General features: G+C 42.2%; 1 protein-coding gene across 2 annotated transcripts in view; it reads right to left on the reverse strand.

Moving 5' to 3' along the window:
• Positions 1-17,935, reverse strand: part of KCNH1 (potassium voltage-gated channel subfamily H member 1) — a 253,120-nt gene that overhangs the window by 226,547 nt on the left and 8,638 nt on the right. For both annotated transcript variants that reach the window (XM_036442598.2, XM_036442599.2), the window contains exons 2-3: positions 9,615-9,738; positions 5,729-5,835 (exon numbers count right to left, since the gene is read on the reverse strand). In XM_036442598.2, coding sequence (XP_036298491.1) covers positions 5,729-5,835; positions 9,615-9,738 — 231 coding nt within the window. The remainder of the gene's footprint in view (positions 1-5,728; positions 5,836-9,614; positions 9,739-17,935) is intronic.

A 17,935-nucleotide genomic window follows, 5' to 3' on the forward strand; every position in this document is an offset into this window, starting at 1 on the left:
TCTATTTCTCTCTTCCTCTCTCTTCTTCTTTCTAAAATCAATAAAACCACATAAAAATAGTAATAAATTCCCAAGCATTAGATAAAGCTCAGAAACACAAAGGAAAACACTGACTTAAAAATATTATACACACACACACACACACACACACACACTATATATATATATATATATATATATATATATATATATATATATATATATATATAGAGAGAGAGAGAGAGAGAGAGAGAGAGAGAGAGAGAGAGAGAGAGAAATTTTAATAGGAGAAATACTTTTCATTATGTGTGTGATTTATCAATATCCCTTCATCTAAGCAGCTCCTCCCACTGAATAAGTAAAAGACAATCCATTAGGAAAATAAGCAAAATAAGATTGTTTTCCTATTACATTCATCTCCACAACTAGATTGTAACCTTCTCAAAGGCAGAGTCAGTTCCTTACATCTGGACACCCACATGCCTGCCGTAGGTAATCAGTAAGTACTTGGCCAGCGGCTTCTCCTTGCTGGCTGGCAGAAAGCTTCTCTGAGGGAGACTCTGACCCAGAGCTCCAGAACTCGGGGCCACCGGCCTCACCATAAGGTGTGGGGTTGGTCACACGCTGGGGAGTGCGGCCTGCAGGGTGTACTGCTTTCATTCAGGGCTGGTACTTCTGGGTTTTCTTGCTTGGAAATGGAAAAAGGAACTGACTAGCACAGTAGTGACTGCCTGAATGTTTACTGAGTGAGTTTATTAATGATGACTGTCATTTATGTAAGACAATGTCCTAGCGTCCTGAGAAATACTTAAGTATTAATAACAATGCAAAATATAGAGTGCTACCATAATGCCAGGTTTATTGGTACAACTGGCCAACAGACACAGACCTCTCAAATAACCCATCCTTCAAGATATGAATATTCATATACTCACTCCAAAGCACAGCATGAAGCCTTCTACTCCCAACTCCCCAAAAGATTAGAAAAACTTTAAGAAGGTCCTTTCTATGAAGTTGTCCTTGCAAATACCAAAGAATGGGAGAGGAGTAAAAATAATTTATTAAAAAGCTTATAAAAAAGTCTTATTCAGAATTAAATAGAATATATGGGCAAAGAATCTGAACAATTAACATAAAAAGAGTAATTTAAAATAGTAAGTAGGAAAACTATTCAATCTCACGAGCATTAAAAAATACTCACTAAACAAACAAAAAAATGTAATTGTAGGCAATTTGATAAGTTATCCTAGTAAATGCTAATATGGTATGATGAGTCAGATGCTCGTAATCTTCAACTGAACTTGGAAGTGGGTTCAATTTCCCAGAACTCTACTTGGCAAAATGTCTCAGAAATCTTAGCTCATACTCTTTGACACAGTAATACTCAACTTCTAGGAAAAATTTCATAAAGTCCACAAAATATCTTTGCACAGAGATACTCACTTTAACGTGTGTTTAATAAAGAAAGTTTAGAGCCTTATAAATATCCAACAATAGAGGAAGTATCGGTAAACTTCTTTCTAAATGCTATTTATGGGGAATTTTAATGATGGGGAAATTTTTGTGATGAAGATTACATAATTGTATGATTGCAAATTGCATCTATGTCAAAATATCAATTATGTAACATGTGCACAGGCAAAAAAAAAAAAAATCAAAGGAAACACACCAAAAAGCTAAGAGAATGGGAGTATATCTCTGAGTCGTTGAGGCTTTGGCCTGATTGCTTTTCTTCCATATACCCTCAGGTATCCTCCATGGTAAACACGCATTCATTTAAAAATGAGAAAGAAAAATAAGCACTCTTTTAGATGATGACATTTCACATTTTAAAAATCTCCCCAGGGTTGATGTTTCCCCCGAGGGACGCTATACTGCTTCAAAATGCTGAAAGTTTCCATCTAATGAACTCAAAGTTTGAAAGCAGAAGCAAACTCTGCCTCCTCCTTCCTCGCCTCCCATCCACATAGCTTCAGTCTGGTTTTCCAGGACATCCCCCCGTCAGACCAGCCCCACACTGCTCCTTCCCTGGCTCCAATGCCCTCCCTCTGAATCTCACACTTTCCTTCACTCGTCTGTTTCTTGGGGACTATCCTTTCAAAGTGACTAAAGCAAACCTCCACTGAGCAGCTCCTCCAGGCCAGGCTCTTTGCTAGATTCTTGGGAGAGATACACTTCAGACCAGACAGAGTCCTGACAGGAAAAGTGGTGCTTCCCACCTCCTGGGCACTGCCTGGGGCTGGGCAAACTGAGGAAGAGCCGATCAGTGGGCACCACAGACAAATCCTTTATTCAGGCTCCTCCCCTCCTCTCCCCCCCATCTTCTCCCAGCCACCCACTTCTCACCCTCTCAACTGCCCGGCCCCCTGAATGGTTCCTAACAGCCACCACCTCCAGTCTTCAATGCTCCCTTCCATCCCCACACTCTACTGGAATTGTCTTTCTAAAGTGAAAATCTGATTATCTGCTTAACCCTGCTTCAAGCTCCTCCATGCCTCTCACCTTCTTTTAATTCACAATAACCCACCCCTGCTGCTCCTAAGAAAAATTCCAAACTCTTTAAGGTAGTTGTGTCATCAGCCCTTAGTAACCTTGCAGCCCCATTGGCCACCACTCACATAGTCACATTTTTATGTAATTACTCCATGTGTTTTGGTGGAGCACTTTCTGTGCCAGGCACCATGCTGGGTTCAGGGAGTTGGCCATAGAGAAAGACACACCCTAGCTAGTTTGGTTCAGTGGATAGAGCATCAGCTTGCAGACGGATTTGATTCTGGTCAAGAGCACGTGTCCAGGTTGTGGGCTCTATCCTCAGTAGGGGCATGCAGGAGGCAACCAATCAATGATTCTCTCTCATCATTAATGTTGTCTCTCTCTCCTTCTCCCTTTCTCTCTGAAACCAATAAAATATATATTTTAATTTAAAATAAGAGAGACACACCTAGGCCCGGAAGCCAGCCTTTATAGCTGCTTTCTGTCCTGGCTCCTCAGAGTGTGGCAGGTGGACCAGCAGCTTCGCCAGTACCTGGGCGCAGAATCGCTGACCTTCCCCAGACCCACCTTCCCCAGTGGTTCGATTCTCAGGTGCTTCTCGGGCGTGTCCACGTCTTAGGCCCACTGTTCCTCACTCTCACCTGCTACCTCCTCACTGAAGGCAATGGCAAGTGGCATCACAAACTCAATCAAGCATTCCAACAGCCTGGGATACTCTTTGCCTAACTCCCACCTGTCCTTCAGTTTCTGCATGGACTTCCTGTCTGCAGGGATGACCTCCTAAGCTAAGGGTAAGTAACTCCCCTATGCGGTGTCACCAGCAAGACACTATGGCTCGCCCGACCGGCGTGGCTCAGTGGTTGAGTATCAGCCTATGAACCAGGTCACGGTTTGATTCACAGTTTGAGTCAGGGCACATGTCCGTGTTGCCAGTGGGAGGTATACAGGAGGCAGCCAATCCATGGTTCTCTCTCATCATTGATGTTTCTATCTCTCTCTCCATCTCCCTCTCCCTTCCTCTCTGAAATCAATAAAAATATTTTTTAAATGAATCAATAAAAATATTTTTTAAATAAATTGTCCTTAAAAAAAAAAAAAGACACTATACCTCTGACTTGTGGATGCTACCCCCACCCCTGCAATAAGAGTAGAAGCTGCGTCTGTCTTGCCAAAACCAAATCCCTGGCAGCAAGCCTAGTGTCTGACATAGTAGGTCAATAAAACGCTGTTTAAAAAAAAAAAAGAAGAAGAAGAAGAAGAAGCTTAGCCCTGATCAGTGTTGCTTAAGTGGTTAGTGCATCAACCTGAGCAGATTTGATCCCCGGCCCCGGTAGAGCCCTGTGCCCAAGCTGGCATGCGTCTCTCAGCGAGCCCACTCAGTCAGCCTCCAAGGAGGGAAGGGATGCTGGCTCTTTGTAGAACTCAGCTGAACTGACTCACACACAGAGGCAACGTCTACGGAAGCACAGAACTTGGTACGCCAGAATCGCCTTCAGTGCGTGAGGTTCAACAAGACCTTCATCCTGCAGGCAGCTGAGGAAAGAGCAAATTCCCTTTTCTCATCTTACACTCCCTCGGGGGCAGATGCTCACTGAAGGCAGTGGCAAGTGAAATCACTAACTCTATTTAAATTATGTTTCACTCTCTCTCCCTTTGGTGCCAAACGTGTATTTGAGCAAGATAAATGCACAGTCTGATGAAGCTTGAAACCTCCGCAGCAGAAGAGAAATGCAACCGTTCTCTTGGTGACACACCTGCCCAATTAGTATCGTGTGTTGTGGGGAAGTTCACACCGCCCAGCACGCGAAGCTGCTGGTGTGGAAACCTCTAACCCTCCGCCAGCGGGACGCACGTGCGGAGAAGGCCACTGCGGTGGGCTCCAGTCAGAGCTGTCGCCCCTGGCCATGTTCCCCAGAGTGGAAGGACTGGCTGGCTTTCGCGGTCTTTCACCTCATTCCTCTTATGCTGACTTTCGAGGTAGGTCGCTAGACCCACCTGCTGAAGGAGAGATGGAGCGAGGCAACATCTCTAACGTGAAACCTACACACCAACTTCTTGGATTTGTGGACGCCCAGAGCTGACCTCCAGCCCAGCATCCGCACAGGGGACCAGCCACACCTGCCTCCTCCAACACGCCAGACTGAAAGCAAGTCCTGGGTCCTTCCAGATCAAAGCAGCACGCGCCTTCTGCTTTCCAGAGCAAAACAGGTCACTTGGAACGCCACCGAACTAAATAAACACTTATCCCCCTGTGCCATTGGGGCCACTCTGGAAATGTTCTATGGAACCTATGACCTACCAACCAATCCTATATATAAAGGACAGGATTCTTCACCCACAAAACCGCGTTGTTAAAACAAAGCGCCATTGGGCACCTGGGCAGTCCTGCTGAGGCCCTATGCCCAGGCTCCGTACTTCCAACACAGTGGCTCTCCGTTCTCCTCGGAAAAGCAGGCTTTATCCTTGTGCGTGGGGACTGACCTCAAACTTCTTTGACAGACTTTGTGGAAGTAGCCAAAACAAATACAAATGAACAATGCACTGTGGCTATCAGTGTTGTCTATAATGGAAAGCTGAAGTCACTAGGAGAACAAAATTGGAGTCAGAATCTCTTAACTGGGCACCTGCTGGTGTTACCTGCTGTGCCAAGAGCTGTAGATACAAAGATGAACCACACAGAATTTCTGTCCCATCCCTTCCCTTCCCCCTAGAGCAGTTCTCAATCTTTCTAATGCCACGACCCTTTAATACAGTTCTTCATGTTGTGGTGACGCCCAACCATCAAATTATTGGTTAGTAAGAATAGCAGGGTCGCCTAAGACCATCAGAAAACACAGCTATTTACATTACGATTCATAACAGTAGCAAAATTACAGTTATGAAGTAGCAACGAAAATAGTTTTATGGTCGGGGGTCACCACAACATGAGGAACGGTATTAGAGGGTTGAGAACCATTGCCCTCGAAGGTTTATAGTCTACGAGTGCCTTAAGCCAGCAATTCACCATGAATAAACCATCAGGAAAAACACTAACTCTGGGAAGGAAAATGATTACGATTGGCTAATAACACGTTCAAATATTCCCAGGAGAAATAGTCTGAGTCATCAATTCATTTTTCCCAACACACACACTGGGTTCAAGTAACAACATTTCGCTGACGGGAGAGAAGAAAACCCAGGACAGGAACAGAGGAAGCAAGGTATTTTATTATGCCAAGCACATTAAGACATGGTTCAGAATGGCCTGGATACTCACTGTTCTTCTTGTACATCAAAATTTCGAAGGAATTCATCTCATAGTTCTCAAACGTTTGCCGCACCTTTTCAATCGTGTCTTTATCAGTCAGCTCCCCGTACATAAAACTGCAAATCAACAAAAGAGCTCAAGTTAGATTAGCAAGTATTTATTATTCCACCAGCATATATGAAATGTCTGCCCTATGCCTAGCCCTGTGCTATGTAGAATACACACAAAGGAAACATTCCAAAAGGGTTTATTAATTCAACTGTGATCAAGACTCCATCACTATTCCCCAGAATAAACAGTCTAGTAAGAAAGACAGGTCAAAACCGGTTTGGCTCAGTGGATAGAGCGTAGGCCTGCAGAATGAAAGGTCTCAGGTTCGATTCCGGTCAAGGGCATGTACCTTGGTTGCAGGCACATCCCCAGTGGGGGGGGGAGAGGGGGGTGCAAGAGGCAGCTGATCGATGATTCTCTCTCATCGATGTTTCTAACTCTCTATCTCTCTCTCTTCCTCTCTGTAAAAAAATCAATAAAATACATTAAAAAAAAAGAGAGAGAGAGAGAGAGAGAGAGAGAGAGACCAGAAAAGAGTAGATCATAAAACAGTATGACAACACATAAGGGGTCAGACAGCACAGAACAGTTACAGAGCACTCTCTGGGCAGTCAGAGGAGGCTTGGCAGAGGTAAGGACAAATGAGATCGAAAGAGGAAATTAGCAAGGAAAGAACATTCCAGGCAAAAGGCGAGCATATGCAAAGGCACAGAGGTGAGAGTGAGGTTGACTTTGGAGCTGAGTGCAGCTCAGGCAGGGAATATAGACCAGGAGGGGAAACCTGCAGCAGATGGCCAGAGAGGTAAGCACAGCCCGGGCATGGAGGAGAGCGTGGCCATGAGGAAATTAAACTTCATCCTGAAAGAATGCTTAGGAAAGAGGCAGAGGAAACTGACCACAGATTTTTCTCCTTCTAATTCACAATAAAATAAATACACATTTAGGGGGGTGGGGGAAATCACAAAAGGTATCTAATCAAATAAGAAAAGAGATGCAATTTGATGTTCTAAACATGAAGACAGAGGTAAAAAAAAAACAAAAAACAAAAAAAAACCAGAAGATTTAGCCACTAATATATCAGCTATTCTCCTACCCTCTGACCCCGCCCCCCCCCCCACTTCCTGCTCACATTTAGAGAAAAGTAGACTAGGCGGGTAAAGCAGCAGCATGGGGGAAATTAGAGACAACTCCTAGTGGGCAGAAACTCCTGCCTACGAGTACTGGTTCTCAGCAGAAGCAGAAAATCTGCCAGAACTTTCCATTTCTCTGGTCCCCACTGACAATGATCGAATAGTCAGTTTGTTCCTCCAAGGACAGGATCACCCCCAACGAGGCAGAGTGAGCCATGGCACAGGACATTAACAAAATGAAAGAGAAGAAAAGCTATTTCTCGATGGAGCTGGAAAAGCCAGACTTCCGACCAAAGCCCCCCATAGACCCAGGGACCATCGATCCTGTCCACCCCGGGCCTTCAGGCAACAATAACAAAGACGGTAACACGCAGCCCCCAAGTCTTAGGGAACCTGGAAGCAGGGGCCTGGGTTCCTGAACAAGACACTCCCTGTCTCCTAAAATGGTGCATACCAAATGCCAATCTAACTCATTCTTGATGACTCGCTGCTTCATAGCATTTCAGAGCTAAGAAGAACCTCAGAGGATATGGAGTGTGATTTCTCAACCACCAGGTCAAATGCCATGCTTAGCTTGATACTAGGACAGCCTTGGGCTTACTGCAGGCTCCTGTAAGCAAAGTGTGCTGTGTACTTTATGAATCTGTGTCCCCTTTATTTCTATGTCCCTTCCCCGCCCAGTGAGAGCTGTTGTTACCTGTGGTTTCCCTATGCCTATCTCTTGGCCTTTGGGTGGGCTCTTCATCTATAAGCCAACTTGTTGAATTATCTTTCAAAAGAATAGATCAGCCGAAACCGGTTTGGCTCAGTGGATAGAGCGCCGGCCTGCAGACTGAAGGGTCCCAGGTTTGATTCCGGACAAGGGCATGTACCTTGGTTGCGGGCACATCCCCAGTAGGGGGTGTGCAGGACGCAGCTGATCGATGTTTCTCTCTCATCAGTGTTTCTAACTTTCTATCCCTCTCTCTTCCTCTCTGTAAAAAAAAAAAACAATAAGATATATTTAAAAAAAAAAAAAAAAAAAGAATAGATCAAGACTACATTAGCCTGGCCAAGAACAGAGGATTCCTCCTAGGAGGAATCAACTTGAGCTCTATGGCCCTTTTATTTAGCCGGTTGTTCTGAGGCCTTTTCGAGCTTCCTCCCACTTTCTCCAAGTTAAATTGCTTAGATAAAGTGACCTCCATTTAAGGGATGCGATGCCAGCTCTAAATGCCGGCAATTTACTTCACAAGATTAAACAAATGCCCAGAGAATGCAGTCTTCACATAAAGGAAGGGCCATAATGACAGCCAGCGCTCATTCTCTGCTGTACTTTCTTAAGCTGTGGTGTGAGATTCCTTTTCCTGGGCGTTCTATCTCAGAGGCCTGCAATGCAAGAACTAAAGCGAGAGAGGCTCCTGAGCGACGCGAAGTACAGCTGGCACAAGGTAGGTTTACCTTATTTCTGGAGAAGGGAAGTAAATGAGCTTCTTGGGATTGTATGGTTTGTTTTTTAAAGTTGGCTAAATGAGCAAATGTCTGATTTTCTTCATGTATCTGATTATAACCAATAAGGAGCAAGAAAGGTAGGGATAGGCTGCTCAAGGCCCACTAAAATGTGAAGCTGACTCTCCCAGTTAGTTCAATGGCATATGTGCACATGTACAATAGATGGAGATCTAGACAGAGACACTCAGGAGGATAAAAGCATATCACGAATGTAAGAGGATTCTATTGTATTACTTAAGAGTGATAATTTCTTCATCTTTGAGCATTGGGCATGGGGGATCTTAAACATTCTATTTCCTGGTCCCTAAAACCTAAAGTTTAACAAAATAATAATACTTTCAAAGCATTTCATACTTTTCAGCAGACAAGTTGTTTGGCTGACTTCATAGCATGAAAACGCATGGTCTCTGAAAACCAAAACTGATACCCAGGGTTTTCCACCCTTTGTAGATGAGATTAGTTCTTGATTTGGAAGGATTAGGAAAAGTATTCTGCTTCTTGCAAACACACTGAATGCAGAAGACTCGGGAAAAAGAGAGGAACCTAAGGCTGCGCTGAGCCCAGACCTGCCAGGGCACTGAAGGGAAATGCAGGGCAGGAGGCAGGGTCTGTGTCCACTCAACACCTTGAAGACACTAGCGCCACTGCCCAAGGATGCTGCTTGGTAAGTAGCCCTGTCCCATACGCAAGCCACACAGTTGGCACCATTTGCCTCTGCCTTTGAGTTGGGGACCAGAGAGAGAGCTGTCACAAGAATTGGAAGGCAACAAAATATGGGTGCTCTTCTCTTTTTCTGATGAAAAGGTCTGTGAACAAGGCCCTAGTTTCCAATATTGTATTCTCTAAAATAGCCACAAATCCTAAAAATGAATCATCTAAAATTTTATTTCATTTTATTTAATCTTCTAACTTTCACACTCAGTTTTATCTAAAAACCTTATCGATTTCAGAGTTCACATTTTAGAGATAAAATGATTTTTCTGAGTTTTTCTAGGCCCTCTCCTCCCCCCATCTTACTGACTGGGAGTTCAGCAGTTGTGGGAACCATGTTTTAAGTCTTGGATTTTCCCAGTACAGTGCGTGACATGGAGATGATACTGCCATAAATTTACTGAATAAACACTGAATGAGAGAAAGGTCATTCCCACCCTGAGTAAACCATTTTCTTTTTCCAAAAGATGCTATGATAGACTGTCCAACAGAACAGCCCCAATCATAAATACCTGCAGGTACTGCTTTTTTGCATAACTTCCGCCCTGTGATAGCCAGAGAGCTTGCAAAATCCATCATTGCTGTACACGATAGGCCAGTCCACTATCTGTGCATTCCCCAAAACAAAATTAGTATCTGTTTAAAAAGAAGAAGAAAAGGGCACATCACTTTAGATTCAATGAGGGCATAAATAATGTCAACCATACCAGGTAATTTTGCTTCCATCCATAATGGTCTCTTGAATAGGAAAGTGGCTCTCCAGAATCCAAAAGAACAATTATGTAGAGTGAATCATTGGAATGCAATTGCTAAGGTTACTATACCACAGGAAGTTAGCAAAGGAAACATGGTTAACCAACCAACCAACCAACCAACCAACAGATCCTATAGCAATCCAGCGATTCCCATGAGACATTTTCCAGTCTGAATTTTTCATCTCAATGAAAGTATTCTGGTAATATGACACAAGAAAGATACCAAGGTAACTTCTGGGCTCCATCCAGCATCTTCAGCTTGTCAGTCTTTGGGCCAGAAGCTACAAATTGACTTCCATGACCCTGATGAACATTTGCCCATCCTTGGAGGTTTGATTCCTGGTCAGGGCACACGCCTAGGTTGCAGTTTTGTGGGGGATTTTAAATGTATTTTATTCATTTTTTTTTTTTTTTAGAGAGGAATGGAGAAGGATAGAGAGCTAGAAACATCAATGAGAAAGAAACATCGACCAGCTGCCTCCTGCACACCCCCAACCGGGGATGTGCCCACAATCGATGTACATGCCCTTGACCGGAATCGAACCTGGGATCCTTCAGTCTGCAGACCGATGCTCTATCCACTGAGCCAAATCGGTTTTGGCCTAGGTTGCAGTTTTAATTCCCAGTCAGGGTGCATACAGGAGGCAACCAATCATTGTTTCTCTCTCACACTGATATCTCTCTATCTCTCTCCACACACACACACACACACACACACACACACACACACACACCTCCTTCCCTTCCTTTCTCTCTAAAAAATCAATAAAAACATATCCTCGGTGAGGATTTTTTAGGTGAGTAAAATTTTAAAATTAATATTAAAAGATAAAAAAGGGGGGAAAGATAAGAAACATAAGAAAAAACTATACTTGGAAGGTCAATCCAAGAGGATCAACATGCAACCTAATAAAAACAACAGAAAGAACACAGAAGAAGACCAGAGGACTTCTTAAAAAATTTAAACAATCAAATGTGAGGATAGAATAATGATGTTTTCAAGTATGCAAAGACCCAGGTAATTTATTTTCCATATATCCTTTCTTAGGGAGTTACTTGAGAATGTATATCAGCAAAAATGTGGGAGAAAAGCAAGAAAGAAGACAGCATGGGAAGTAGGGGGAAATGGCACCTAGTGTAGAAAACAGGGGAAACTAATAGAAAGCATTCCATGCAAAATGATTCAGAGAACAGACGTTTCAGAAGTGAATTATATAGGAATAAACAAGATAAAAATTCAATAAAGGTATATACTTTGGAGGGCAGGAAAAGAAATTAGAAGCATAAAAAAAACTGCAAGAAAGGAAATCAAAATACACTATGTCACATTATTGTCATAATTATAAACATCTTAATTTCCAACTTTTAAAACCAACATAGTCAAGCATGGAATATTTAATTATTAAGTATCTGACTATAACCTCATCAATTTTGACACTGTAAAAATACAAATGATAAACTTAGAGAAATAAGAGAGAACAATCCTGAAACGGTATCTAGAGTTGCTGTAAGGTATTCATATTTTACTTAAAATTGCAAAAATAACCAACAAGGGAGCAATATAATCTTAGGCGGCAGAAAGTAAATAAAGTGAGCTAAAACCTCAGCTAAATTAACAGAAGCCACGAGATACCTAAAATTAATAAATCTAGAAATAGTTGTGATGCATGTTATTTAGAGACATAGAAGAAACTATAAGAAGAAACAGCTAAAATTAGAACATGTGGTCTTTGGTTAGCAGAATGGGCAAAGAGACAAGGTATAGGGTGTTTGTTTTCTTTAAAAGCCTTTCAGTTTGATTTTCTAACCATGAGCAAATATTACTTTGATAAAAATAAGTATATTCTTAATTTTTAATGAATTTAATCAGAAAAAAAATTAAGTTATTGATTAAATTTTTCATTTACTAAAAAAATGAAACCAGAATATGTTTCAAGTTCCAGATAGTATTGCAATTTCTCGTAAAATATTCTGGTCATCCTTTAAAAGTATTCATTATTCCTCAAGCATTCCCTGTCCCTGGCGTGTATATTCACCTACAGCCTTTTTGGGGAGGAAATAAGTAAGTCTACTAGCCTTTTCTTTGACTTAAGAAAGGAAAGAGAAAAATAGGAAGTGCTGTAAGAATAGAATTATCAGCTATTGACCATGCACTCAGAGCATTTCTCGGCATAGAATTTAAAATTCCAGAGCAGTTTATCTACTGATAACCCAAGCAAGAAATGAGAGCTTGCAGGGAGCAAGATCCCATGATGTGACAGAAGGTCTAGGCATTCCCTCGTTATCCAAGGACTGGAGCCAACGGAAGAAAGAATCCTAGTCCCAGTCAGAAGGCCATCTGTCTCTTCAACAGGAAAGAAATCCATCCTGGCTCACCTGCCTTAGCCCATACATGTGACCCCCCACTCTGCTTGGCTGGAAAAGGGGGCATGTTCTGGATTATCTCCAATTTATGAACTACAAATAACTGACTTAAAAATTACATTCCAGAACACAAGATGTTACAAGATCAGAGATACCCATACCACTGTCACAACGTCACATATAGCATCGGAACTAAGGGATTCCACATAAGCCATCTTCTACATATTACTAATAATTGGTAGCATTTATTGATATTTACTTTGTATCAGGCTCTGTACTAAGTACTTTATTATATATTCAGAATTTTTTTAACCTTTACAACAACCTTTATGAGGTGGTATGACTTTATTGAATGTAGTGTCATGGAGTTCACTTATTCATGAAGAAACTGAGCTTCTGAGGAATAGAGCAGATGAGTGGGGATTGAACCTGGATCTATCTGCTTTTGATTACATATTACAGATTCTCCTTCTGATCCCATTTCAAATACTAAAATCAGACCATTTCTATGAAAATCTTTGAAGCACCTAATATTTATGTGCCTTCCTATAGAAACACGAAGAAGTATAACAAGATCCTTTATTGATGAGTCAAACATTACCAGCATTGTCATCATATATCATGATTTACCTTGTGAAACACAAGGATGCCCTCAGGAAAGACTGGCATGGGTAGAAGGAATGGTTTCCTCCTGTAAAGGCTTGGCCTCTCCTGTCAGTCTTTGCAATGTTTTGTCTCTTCCCTCGTTTACAAACTCTTCTTAAAATTTAGTCCTGCTTCCACATAGTGACAAAAGAGGAGGAGGGGCAGGAGCGGAGGAGAAGAGGGGAGAATTTGTGCCTTGATCCCCATTTGAGACTCAGGGGAGGGAGAGAACAGCCACAGAGAAGTTAAAGGTGCTTTGTTAGCACCACTGAGCCTCCCTCAGCTCCCATGGGGTCTGCAAAGAATCCAGAAGCTACCAACTGCCCTGCTGCTGCTGAAGTTGCATGAACAGATGGTTATCACAGTGGAGTAAGGTGACCAAAAGCCATGTCTTATCAAACCTCCCAAGGCAAAGATCAACTTGGGGGTTCAGGCAAATAACAGAGGTGAGCTGCAGCACCAGTGAGAGCCTGGATTATCAAGTTACAGAGAGAGGGGGAGGGGAGAGAGAGAGAGAGAGAGAGAGAGAGAGAGAGAGAGAGAGAGAGAGAGAGAGAGAAGAAGAAGAAGAAGAAGAAGAAGGAGGAGGAGGAGGAGGAGGAGGAGGAGGAGGAGGAGGAGGAGGAGGAGGAGGAGGAGGGGGGAAGGGGGAGGGGGAGGGGGAGGGGAGGGGGAGGGGGAGGGGGAGGGGGAGGAGAGGATGAATATGAGAAGGATTGGGACAGGACACCAAGTTCTTTTTGATTCAAAGAATGAAACATAGGTTCACCAGCTGCAGCCTTGAGCCCATAGATCAGATGGTCACTCAGTGACCAGCACACTAGGGCTATTGCTTGAGACCCAAGAAACTAGAGGGAGCAATAAGGCCTTGCATCAGCGGATCTGAGGCCCCAGAGGCTAGGCTGAGTGCCTGCCTCCACCCCTCACACCATCGTGGAGAGAAGCCTTGGGATGGGTAGAATTGGCATCTGAATCCCAGAGAGACCCAAAAAGGTTATTTAAAAATGGAAGAGCTTGAGATACCACTAACCGGGAAGTTCAGAGTCCACCATACCTGGTCTCCTCCCCTTGCTGTTCAGTGAGGTGAGACTTTTTAAAGGAGAGAAGATCCATTAAATAAAATAAGGAAGTGGATCTAGGTGGGTCTGAGTCAATGTGCCAGGGGCCTACTGTGAAGCACCAAGCCTGCCACCCAATGCATATTGTCTGCACTGAACAAGTCCCTCCCACGTTGTTCAGTAAGATGTGTGGGTTCAACCTGGCTGCCCTAGCCCTGACTTTTTGGCTCTCTTCTGAACGTTCCCTGTGCCTCCAGTCTTTGGTGGAAATGAGCTAGAGTCTCTGGCCTCCTGATCCTTTTTACTCCCTGAAGATCTTCAGCTGCAAGAGTGTGTGCCATCAAATGTAAGGTTTCCTAAATCCAACCTCCCTCAGCCCACACACAGTTTTCCTGCTTGTAGGATAAAACAAACATTTCTCTAAAAATTGGAAAGACTCCCCTCCCCTGCCACAGAAAGCTTCTTCAGCTGATAGGGTGTAGCCAGACTGCGCTGCGGTAGTCAGATGTGTCAAGATCATCCCGAACCTACCATTTGCCCATAAAACATAACGCAGAGATATTCTAAAAAGAAATTATTAGAAAATTGCTTTTCATCCTAATTACCGCGAATAACAAAGGAGAAACTAACCAAAGCAATGACTTAGAAAAGTGACTCAGTTTGGGCAATTACACAGATAAAAGCTACATTCAGCAGGCGGCTGACACAAATTCGTTATTGCCTGCCAACCCGGGTTATTCAGGGGGCTACAGTAAGAACTCCACAATGTGCTTCAATAACTTCAAGAGAATTTACTTGCAAAGAATCCTTTGCAATGATATAGGTTCCTAAGGGTATCAATGCTTTTACAAAAAGCAAGTTGGAATAAAAATATACACTGAGTGGTCGGATTATTATGATCTCTGAACACATAATAATCCGGCCACTCAGTGTATATCCTATATAATAAAAGGCTAATATGCAAATTGTCCCCTCAACCAGGAGTTTGACCAGCAGGCAGGCCAGCCAACTACCCATGTCCCCTTCCCCTGGCCAGGCTGGCAGGGCCCCAACCATGCATGAATCACAAATTCATGCACCAGGCCTCAAACACACACACACACACACACACACACACACACCCTGAGTGGCCAGATTATTATGCATTCAGAGATCATAATAATCTGGCCACTCAGTGTATTTTCCTTTATTTCAGAAAAGAATAGAAAACAAAAGAAAAATAATGATGGAGATAAAGGAAGGGAACAAGAGGTTTGTCTCTAAGCAGTAAACAAAGACCAGGAAACAATAGTTTGATTTGCTTGAACCTAAATAAAGTGCATACAAGAAATTAATTTTTTAATAAACAAAAGGACAGACCAAGATTTGGTAGTTTGGGGGAGAAAGGAGGATAGGAAGAAAAACCAGAAGCATAGTCAATATAACACACCTAAATGAAAATACCTAAAATCTTAATTATCAGCAAGTCACTTTGGGGCTCCATTGTGTTTTTTCAACAGTAAAATTCCATGAAAATCAGTCTTGTAAATTGTCAAGGGCCCAATCTTTGCACAATACAAACTGAACTCCGTAGAGACTCAATAGTTATTTGCTTTGTCTCTGATTTTAATATCCTACTGAAATACATTTTTTATTAAGCCAGTAAATTACAATAGAGAGATTTCAATTTGAAAAGCACACTCAAACACTGTATTTATCCCTAAGCGCACAGTTTCCAAAACATGACCTCCATCTTCATTATGCATCAAATTAAAGGATCTTAAAACAGTTAAAACAGGTTTCACAAGCAGTATGGAAGAGAATGAGACTATACATGAAATTGTGTTAGAAATGCAGCGACTTTTTTATAGTCAATATTTCACTTCATAAAGGAGAGGGGTCGGTGATATGTTAAATTACTGTTGGGAAATATTTATTTGTGTGCTCACTTGATAGAAAGTAGTGCAATAAATTAATTACCAATTACCCTCCTTTTACAATCATTATACTTTCTTAATGTATATCTGTATACATTATAGGTACTTTGAACAAAACTCTTAAATCATTATTGAATAACACCAAAAACATCATTCAAAGTAAGCAAGTAAAAATATTAAATGGTACTAGAAAAAAGGATTTTTTTTGGGTTAGTTTTATACTTGCCTCCTCTGTTATTTTAAAAATTCATAGTAAATGGCTCAGTAAGGATAGGGTGGGAGAAAGAGAATCTCAGAGCAGCTCAGTGTAATACAACACATATATGAGCATCTACTTTGCTCAGACATGGCAGGAATGCAGGGGACACATGTGTCCATTTGAAAGTTATGTCCAATTTCCCATCTAGCTTTAGCTGTCCCAGTCTACCTAGCACATGATTCCACATCTACTCCCTAGCCAAGTATCTGGTTCTATAGGCAGAGGCCTGGCAAGAAGACAATGGCACACATAGATGGATACTTGGCGGAGTGTTATTGACAAAAGCCTGGGTGAGGTACTGGCAGTGGTGTGCTGTCACTGGCTGGGCAGTGGGAGCCCTGATTTATAGTATTTGCCTATTTCTGAGGTGCAAATACTTCCACCATGGCAGATTTCAAGTTACCAAGGTGAGGTCCCCAAACCAGAAATACGAAATAGATGTGCATGATCAAATCTTGACGGGCAGTCCCAGCCAGTTCAGCTGGCCCCAGCACACCACTGAGGGAAATCTCAGGGATAGTGCAGTACCCCAGGGTTAATAACAGTTAGAAACTTTAAGCCACCCTAACCTATCCAAACCCAAAGAGAGAAAGGTGGAGATGTAAACTTCATGCAAGGGGGAAAAATTAATAGGCTATTATGACATCTCAAGGTGGTAGACCTCACAAGTCAAAACCAGGATCCAGAAAGCAGGGAAGACTACTGACATAATCCATACAGGTCAGCCTCCCGGGTTGGAAACGAAAAGGGATGCTCAACATCACTAGCTATAACGGAAATGTGTATAAAACCACAATAGGATACCACTGTACACCTGTTAGGATGACTATTATCAATAAGACAAGCAATAGCAAGTGTTGGAGAGGGTGTGGAAAAAAGGGAACACTTGTAACACTGAAGGTGGGAATGCAAATTGGTGCTGCCTCTGTGGAAAACAGTATGGCTATTCCTCAAAGAATTAAGAACAGAGCTCCCATATTCTGGGTATCTACCAGAAACATTTGAAAACACTTCATAAAAATATCTATACCCGATGTTCATTGCAGCACTATTCACAATAGCCAAGACATGGAAATAACCTAAGTGTCCTTCGATGGATGACTGGATAAACAAATGTGAGATAACAGAGGAGTCAAGATATATATATATGAATACTATGAATCTTGACTCCTCTGTTATAGAATATCATGCTAAGTGAAATAACTCAGAAAAGGATAAGAACCATATTGTTTTATTCACATGTGGGATATAAAACAAAAAACAACAACAAATCAACAAATAAAACAAACTCACAGACACAGACACAGTAGTTACCAGAAGAGAAGAGAGAAGGGGAAGGATGAAAAGGGTAAAGGGGGTCAAATATATGGTGATAGGAGACTGCACAAAATGAACATACAAATGACGTATCATACAACTGTATGCTTGAAACTTATGTAATGTCATTAACCAATATTACCCCAATAAATTTAATTTTAAGAAAAGAAAGAATGCTGAAACCGGTTTGGCTCAGTGGATAGATCATCAGCCTGCAGACTGTAAGGGTCTCAGGTTGGATTCCAGTCAAGAGCATATACCTTGGTTGCAGGCACATCCCCAGTGGGGGTGGGGGGGTGCAGGAGGCAGCTGATCAGTGTTTCTCTCTCATCGATGTTTCTAACTCCCTATCCCTCTCTCTTCCTCTCTGTAAAAAATCAATAAAACATATTTTTAAAATAAATTAAAAAATTTAAAAGAAAAGAAAGAATGGCTCTAAGAAGGAAACATGATATGTAGTCCACATAGAGGCTCAAAGCACAAATGTAATAGCAGCATAGAACTCTAATCCAGTCAATC

The sequence above is a fragment of the Pipistrellus kuhlii genome, unplaced genomic scaffold (genome assembly GCF_014108245.1).
Source record: "Pipistrellus kuhlii isolate mPipKuh1 unplaced genomic scaffold, mPipKuh1.p scaffold_m20_p_18, whole genome shotgun sequence".
Lineage (NCBI taxonomy): Eukaryota > Metazoa > Chordata > Mammalia > Chiroptera > Vespertilionidae > Pipistrellus > Pipistrellus kuhlii.